This window comes from Battus philenor, unplaced genomic scaffold, assembly GCF_028537555.1.
Source record: "Battus philenor isolate CCGP_79_NKW_IND1 unplaced genomic scaffold, ilBatPhil1.0.hap1 SCAF_24, whole genome shotgun sequence".
In the NCBI taxonomy this organism is placed as follows: Eukaryota; Metazoa; Arthropoda; class Insecta; order Lepidoptera; family Papilionidae; genus Battus; species Battus philenor.
Window position 1 is genome coordinate 5,596,992 of NW_027181687.1, and position 9,082 is coordinate 5,606,073.

The 9,082-nt window shown below is 33.3% G+C and overlaps 2 protein-coding genes across 2 annotated transcripts; both read right to left on the bottom strand.

Annotated features, from left to right (window-relative positions):
* Positions 1–388: 388 nt before the first annotated feature.
* LOC137924514 (glucose dehydrogenase [FAD, quinone]-like) lies at positions 389–2,660 on the bottom strand. The gene is made up of 3 exons (XM_068767901.1): positions 2,605–2,660; positions 2,231–2,345; positions 389–1,717 (listed from the first exon to the last, which is right to left on the bottom strand). The coding sequence occupies exons 1-3, from the start codon at positions 2,658–2,660 to the stop codon at positions 389–391; spliced, it is 1,500 nt and encodes a 499-aa protein (XP_068624002.1).
* A 184-nt stretch (positions 2,661–2,844) lies between these two features.
* On the bottom strand, positions 2,845–8,590 carry LOC137924515 (glucose dehydrogenase [FAD, quinone]-like). The gene is made up of 4 exons (XM_068767902.1): positions 7,913–8,590; positions 4,635–4,792; positions 4,239–4,353; positions 2,845–4,167 (listed from the first exon to the last, which is right to left on the bottom strand). Exons 1-4 carry the CDS (start codon positions 8,588–8,590, stop codon positions 2,845–2,847), a joined length of 2,274 nt encoding a protein of 757 aa, XP_068624003.1.
* Between the last annotated feature and the right edge of the window lie 492 nt (positions 8,591–9,082).

Sequence of the window (9,082 nt, forward strand, 5' to 3'; positions counted from 1 at the left end):
AAAAAAACTAATCTTAATTTTGTGTTATATATATTTGGTACAATCAATTCATACAAATTGTTTTTCGTGAACATGAATATTTGCTTATGTAATACATATACTATAGGTAATTTTCAAATCTTGTTGAAAACTATGTACGTTATATTATAATAATTAGTGCATAATATCACAAAGTTTTCGGAAACATCCAATTATTATACAGTATGGTAATAATAATACATTCTGTGAAATGTAACATGACACTTCTTGTTATGTTACATATATAATTTAGAAAAAAGAGTTGTTACAGTGGTAACATTAATAATGCCTAGATTCACTCGGTATAATTTGCTTAATCTAATACATTAACTAACACTTAATAAATTTAGTAAATTTATTATGATGAATTTCATTTAGAAATCCATTCCTCTTTTATTAAATCGGAACCTTTTTCTGCAATCATAATGGTTGGTGCATTCGTATTACCTCTAATTATTTTAGGCATAATAGAAGAGTCTATAACTCGAAGTTGTCCTATCTCGTAAACTTTTAACTTTGGACTGACCACAGCATCGCGATCCCATGCAGGACCCATCTTGCAAGTTCCTACAGGGTGATATATAGTCGAAGTATACAACATTAAAATGCAAATAAAGTAATCATTAGAACCCCATATAAAAGATTCACATCCTTTAATTGGAGTTTTGACAAAATTCGCACCGCTTAGCTTGAAAGCCTCTGTATTTTCTAAGCTTACTACATACCGCATGCCTGCTAAAAGCCTGTCTAAATCTTCTTTTGCAGTAAAAAATCTTGAATAAATTAACGGTTGACCAAAAACAGGATCGGTGTTGTTTAAAAGTACAAATCCTCTACTTTTAGGTGTTAATAATATAGATCTTACTGTTATGCCGTCGTAAAAAGATAAAGGAAATATTCTTGAAGCCAAATAATTTGTTGGATCAGAATATAAGTCTTGTACATTAACACCATCGAAGTGAAACTGTATGTCTGGAGCGTCTTCTTTTTCATATCCAGTTTTAATAAAAGCTATTCCGCTCAAGGATCCTGTTGATGACATAGGTCCGAACTTCGTGGGATACTGATGATGATATTTTGATACTTCATTGAGTAATTGCTCGCCGCTTATTAAAGTGGATGTTTTATTAGAGAGTCCTAATATCAAAGCTTCCGTTGTTACATGGTCTTGTAGATTAAAACCAACTTTAAGGTCGGCAAGTACTGGTATGTTAAGGCTGTCCAGATGATATTTGGGTCCAATTCCAGATAACATTAAGAGTTTAGGTGAATTAATTGAACCAGCACTTAAAATCACCTCTCTTGTACAATACACTGTGTAAGAAACTCCATGCTTGATATAGTGTACACCTACAGCCACTTTTGATGCAGGATCTATCAATATTTTTGTAACAAATGCTTCAGTTACAATGTTTAAATTGGGTCGCGTTTGTCTGATAGGTCTTATGTAGGCTACATTCGCTGACATCCTTCGTCCATCTTTTGATGTTGTTTGAACTAAGTCAGTACCGATCTGATTTTCACCATTAAAATCTGTTACAGGCAATCCCTTTTCTTTAAACGCTTGCACTAACATCAGCGAGTTTAGATCAGTGTACGGATACCTCTCGACATTCAACGGCCCTTTACTGGAGTGGTAGTAAACGTCATGAGCCTCAATGTCTTGATTATTTTCTGCCTTTTTAAAATATGGCAATACCTAAAAGTAAGTTACATATAATAAATATATAGATTCGTAATTACATATATTTTTAATAAAAAATAATATTTAAGACGTTTAAAAAACTAAGACATGGAAAATAATCCATTTTCGTTAACATTTTTAAAGGCTATCAAAATTAAGCTGTTTGATATATTTGTTTTAACATTTTTTTCCGTGTCGACCAAATACTACAGTACTATATTAACTGATGTACTGCACCTTAGGAAATCGAGGCGAGGTAGGGGCCGAGGAAAAAGAAAATGAGCGACGACGTAACCTCCGCCTCACCGTGCGCGAACCTATCGTACGGTACAATACAGATTTCGGTCTAAATATAGATCGATTCCACACACCTCATAATATTATTAGGAAAAAAATTAAAGCCTAAATTATGTAATAAGTGTGACTTATTGATAATTTTCATATTAATCAAAATTATTATTGAATATTGCAGCATGTTTTTTTAAATATTGTTTTTTTTATAATATTCTTTAAATATTCTACGCCTACCTCACGATAACTCCATCCAAAGTTTTCCATTTCTGCCCATGAATCGTAATCTCTTTTATTTCCTCTCATATATATCAAATAATTAATTGCGCTTGATCCACCCATGGTTTTACCCCTGAAATTCACAAACATGTTACATTAAAAATCGATTTGTGTTTTAAAATTAACAATTACTATAGAACATGCAAATATATAATAACGTTGATCTAAAATTAAGACCTAAGGTTTTTTTGTGAATACGGTGACTACATTTTACAACTTATAATACAAAGTAAATATTCAATACTACGTGCCATGTTTACCTCAAATGTACTCAAACAAATAAAAAACTGTGGAATTAACTTAATATAGGTGCTTACATTACTTATAAATACTGATTTTGGTGGTTACTCAAGGTGATTTCTAGGTAAGGCAATCGTTGTTCATACATTATTAGAAAAACTTACCAATGTAAAGTAATAAAATTGTATGTACTTTAGGCTAGTGATTTTTATATTTATTACGTCAAAAAAATCAAATAAAATTCGTTAACAAAATGCATTAATTTATTATATGTATAACAACTTTACATGATTTGTACAATATATACATTGAAATATAGTAAATTATATGTCCTAGACTCCCCAACTTTCTTTTATCATATCAGAAAGTTTTTCACCGATCATAATCACAGGAGCATTTGTGTTACCTCGAACTATATTTGGCATTATCGAAGCATCTGCGACTCTTAGTTTTTTAATTCCATACACTCTTAATTTGTTATCAACTACTGCATTATTATCATCTTTTGGTCCCATTTTACACGTTCCTGATGGATGAAAAATCGTTGCCGTGTATCTCGTAAGCAAGCATACAAAGTAATCATAACTCCCCCATTTATACCTTTCACATGCTTTTACAGGAACTCTTATGAAACTCACTTGATTTTTCTTAAAAGATTTTGTGTTTTCTAATTTAATAGCATATCTTAATGCTGCTACTAAAGTATCAACATCTCTTTTATCAGTAAAGAAATTAGGAAATATCAACGGTTGGCCAAAAACTGGATTAGTCTTGTTTAAAGTCAGATAACCTCTACTTTTAGGTAATAGAAGAATTGGTCTTACATTGATACTATCATAATATGCTAATGGGAGAACATTAGAGGCCAAGTAAGTAGTGGGATCAGAATAAAAATCTTTCATATGTCGTCCATCGAAGTGAAATTGTATATCAGGGACTGTCTCATCATTATCTGCGTATTTAGTTCTAATAAAAGCTGTTATTTGTAAAGGTCCAGTCGCAGCTAATAATCCATTTTTTTGCTTATAATACTTCAAAACTTCGCTCAAAACTTGTTTACTATTGATCGAAGTAGAAGTTTTGTTTGAAAGTTTCATCAAAAAAGCATCAGTCGTGGCATGATCTTGTAAGTTATGTCCAACTTTTAAATCTTTGTAAACTGGAATTCCAAGAGATTTTAAATGCTCTTTAGGCCCAACGCCAGAGAGCAATAATAGTTTTGGTGAATTTAAAGCCCCAGCACTGATAATTATTTCTTTCTTTGCAAAAGCTCTTTTGAAAACTCCATTTCTTAAATATTTCACTCCGTAGGCTCTAAGGCTATCAGGCTTTATTAGTATTTTGATGACTTGAGAATCCGTGCTGACTATTAAATTTTTTCTTTTCCTTCTAACCGGTCTCACAAATGCCGTGTTTGTAGAAACTCGCTTACCATCTCTCGAAGTTGTTTGAGTTGTCATTGTTCCTATCTGACGTTCACCATTAAAATCTACAAGTGGAAGTCCGAATTCATTAAACGCATCAATAAGCATGGGAATATTTTTATCCATATTGCTGAATCTTTCGACGTTTAATGGTCCATTAACACCGTGATATGTTTTGTCTTTAGCTTCAATATCGCGATTATTTTCAGATTTGATGAAATATGGTAGAACCTGAAAACGAATCATTTTAAATAATCCGGATTATTACAAATTTCATTCCAATTTCAATTAAAAACGCTTACGTTATTGTAGCTCCATCCTTTGTTTCCTAAAGCCGCCCAATCATCGTAATCTTTTTTGTTGCCTCTCATATACACTAAATAATTAATTGCACTAGAACCTCCCATCACCCGTCCACTGTAAAGTTTTATTAAAAAGTGTAACGGGTTAATTAATAAAATAGATTCGTTAACAAAAGTTTAAGCAAAAACACAATGTAATAAAATATAAAAATAGAAGTAAAAACATTAAAGAATCATTGAAAAATATTACAAGAAAAATGAATTACATACAAGATATACATATATATATTTCGATATTATATACTTACATTATCTTCTTTCATATCCAAAATTATTTCCATACGATTCGATGCGATCAATATTCTAAGGCAAGAAAAAAATTACTTTGGTTTTTACCTTAACCAAGCGCAAGTTTGCCCCCTTTGCGCTCGACAGGTTAATTCTTCCGGCTGAGTTCTGTACATCCAGTCTATACTTGATCTGCCCAACGTAGGTGCCAAGCTCGGAACACTCGTCACATCTGGTTCTTCTGGACCAGCCTCCAATAATAGTATCTATATGTAAGAACCAATAAATTTACTAATTTAGGTTAATTCACATCAACAAGGTTAATACGAATATTTGCTAAAAACGGTACCGTAAATTTAAAAATTAGTTCATACATTTTTTGCCTGAATCATTTTATTTATAAGACTAAAACTAATTATAATATTATCAAAACAAATGTTACAGTAACTAAACAAAAGTAACATTATATAGCCAGGGGTTTTATTCGCAATAACGTAGCATGCTCATGGAAAAAAACACATTTACACTCCTAATAATCGTAAGCTAAATCTTTGAAAGAGCATGAGCGCTTTGTCAATATTGACACAGTTATAGCTCACATAAGATAGACTTTAGTATTGTGGGGCAAACAGCATATCCTAGAATCTATCAGGAAGATATATAATAAAGGACCAATATCTAGCCACCTCCGCACATGCAGTGGTTGTCGTGCATGAAAGTGCACCGCCCGCCAGCCCGCTCGTAAATGCGCATGCGACAGACAATGCCAACTACACAACCGCCACCGTAAATTCACTCAACACGTGTTTCACCCCTCCACGGGGCATCTTCAGGAGTTGTTACACAGATTAGTGCTAAACACCGACTCGGTGTTCCAACCACTGCATGTGCGGAGGTGGCTAGATATTGGTCCTTTATTATTTAGGATGGACTTCCGCAATGTAACGCCTGAATCCATTAAATAGGAAGATATATAACATCCTTTTGAGTAGTAGCTAGAGGAACTGATATAATTATATTATCACCACGTATAGAGACCCCTCCTCCCCGTCTATTCTCCAATATATCTATACTAAAAACATTGGAATACACTTAATCGGTTATAGAATATATAATATCGTAAATCGGTTCTAGAATATCGTAAAGTCTTAAAACGTTAACGCAACTTACGCATCAAACACTGAATGAGTTTTCGTTCCATTAAAGCTTTATCATTATCATCATCATCGTTACCATGTAGGATGTCCAGTGCTGAACATAGGCCTAACTCTAGACCGTTTGGATTCAGTCCTCTTCTTATCGTTATAATTAGAATAATATGTACATCGACGTTAAAATAAGCGTTAATATTTTGCCTTGCGTATTGACTGCTATTTGTCTGCACAAAAATATTTCAAGGGTTTTATTCTCATTTGCGATGATCACCTGTGTAAGTAATTTGATTCACAGAAGATCCCAATTTGATATAAATTAAAGTCAGATTGAGCACCTGGATGGCATCCTTCAACGTAAAGCAACGACGATTTCACAATAAACTCAGACGGGACTTTATTTTTGTGATCACTTTGATACAGATACAGTGGAAGTAATGCATTCCGAATCTTTGCAATAATAAATTAATTATTAATGTCATTTTTTTGTACCCCATAGAAAACAAGCAGAGGAAAAAAAGGAAACAATTCATATGGTATAAGAGACGGCCTTATCGCTTGAGGCAATCTCTACCAGAGAAACTTTGAATGGAGATGAGAGACATGAAAGAGAGGGCAGTTTATTTAGCACGTACAAACAATTACATACACCACTATTATATATTAGAGGCCAAGGAAGTAGACTTTACCATTTTAAATGCTGTCTACGATTAAGAGCATCTAATTGGTTGTTGTAGCTCATTCCATAACCTGACAACCGACAACCGCAAAAGATTTCTCCATTAATATAGGAGAATGAGCAATCATAGTCAATTTCTAACTCTCCAATGATCTTATTATCATCAAAATAATTATATATTAAGTCAGAGACATAATATAGGCCAGAGATATAATATATCATTTTATATTATTTGTATATTACCGTACAATTAACTAATTCTCAAAATATTTGCCGTCATATATATTGTTGTTTAGTACTCGACTAAAAACAATGGTCTTGTGATAGTAAAATCAGTAGCTATATTGCAGCAACAATAGCGAATATTTTCCCACTATGGCGTAAAAAAGGTTCTTACCGCTAAAGATAGAAATTTTTATTCACTTTCTTAAGACATAATCGCTCTCAGTTTTCACACGGTTATAAAATTTAACAATAACGGTTACAATACTAAAAGAAAATTCTGAAGTTTTTACAAGGATTGGCGCATTTAAGTTCAAATTAACCCAGAATAAAATTAATGTTTTACACTTTTTTGACTCATAATCTTTTTTCGGGACACGGATTTACATCCTCCTACTTTCACGTTCTCTCTCTCATCCTTCACTATTTCTCTCCTTATTCCCTCTTTCAGCATTCATATTTTCTATCATTAAGCATATATTCAACATACAGCATTCTCCAGTATTATATTTACGCATCATCTCCCATTCCTCGCCAAACTTCCTCTTACACGGTTCTGTTTTGTCTAATTACGTCACTCACCATCCTGCAACAAAACCGAAAAAAAATGTGGCGGTCCTTCTCTTCTTCCAAAAAGGAAGCGATGTTGCCGCAAGTTATGCTCCTACCCATTTCCACATCACAAGCCACTCTAAGTTCATATACGGGACAGCAAGTAATTGCGTGCACCACGATCTGGTCCACCGCTAAGTACCAGATGAACGAGGGTCACCCTTTGAGCTTAAACCTACACCGGTACCCTAAGAATCCCCCGTGCCCTGTGAACATTTGGAAAAGGGGCGTGTTCAGCTCCACTGTACACAGTACACGACAGGCCGTCTCGGGAGAAATTAAAAAAAAAGAAAAATCTCCTATTAATACGTTAATATTTTAACATTGCTGTTAATAATTATTTTAAATATTAAATCGTCGAGTTAAAACGGGTAACAAGTAGGATGTGAAATTGTTAATAATTAAACCTTATTAATAATATTACTGTATAAAGTAGTTTTTTAAATATCATCGGCATATATTTAAGGGAAAAAAATAAATTTTAAAATAGGACAATTTTAAAAAGTTTTTAACATAATCAAATAACCGTAAAGCTATGCAGGTAATAAACATTAATAATATATAATTAATGTGTAAATAATCATAGTAAGCAATAATTAATAACTTGTTGGTACAGATTGCATATTCTTTAATTAAATAACTATTAAAATTGGAAAATTTCGTTCATTAATTATTCTTATTACAAGTATATTAGTATATAGTATATTAAAATAGTGCCTTACCTTCCACTTCTTGACTTCTGACAACCGATTTGCAATCACACAACCTGCAGAACCTGCACCGACAATAATGAAATCGTACTCATGAACATTTCTTTTATTTCTTTTCTTACGATCTTTTTTATATTTTTTGACTTCGATATTTTCTGAATTAGCTGTATCACTGTCAGTATAGCTTCCTCTTTCATTGAAGTCACGTCTGCCTCTATCATACTTTTCGAATGGATTCGAAAAAGTTCCAGATTCGAATTCAAATTCGGGTCCTGTATAAAATTCTCCCGTTGAGAAACTTTGAATTCCCGGCAATCGCTGTTCGTTGTTATTAGGTTTTTCGTATTTTTTAGGAAACATATCTGTTTGCAAAATGGGTCCGAGTGCACTTGTCAGTGTTTCAGTTTGTATGTCGTGATTATACATGTCCGGTCCAAGTTGAGAAAACGCCGTCAATTGGTTTTCAGATTTTCCGGGAAAACCATTACTTAGATCATTAGAGTAACCAAATTCATGGTGAGGAGTGTAAGGATTGACTGGCAGATTTTCTTGCTTATCGACTGAGCCTCCAAACAATCGTGCCACTAAAGTTAGGAACATAAATCCGGTTTGCGAGCATTGCGTCAAAGGTGCCACAGTTTCGGAACAAATAGTGCTCACATCAGGAGGAATCCAGTTCATGTTAGCCATTTCTCTTCACTATAAAATTATAATTACATTGCATTACCGACAACCGCTGTCTAAACAGCACCACCACTCGCGCAAGAATGGCGCTCTCTAAATTCGCACAGGGTTACCCGTAAGAGCTAGTATAGCAATGTCTATTAGGCAATTATCGATTTTAGCATATTTACATCATTGCTACACGGTCATTGTGGACAAAACTGAAAATACCATTGAAGTGGCCATTATTCATCAATAGCTATAACGATTTGGTGTCATAAGTAAACTATTTGATTTGTAAAATAATGGTCGTTACCTAACTCCACTAATATTTATTAACTAAAACGTATTTTACAAAACGTCACATGCTTTTACACAATTTTAAACAATATTTGCTATGATAATATTGCATCATTTGTTTTATTATTATCATAATTTCAGTTTTAGGGCATCCACTACAAATCTAGGGAGAGGCCCGTGTGCATCAGTGGACGTTTTGTGAATGAAATGATAATGATG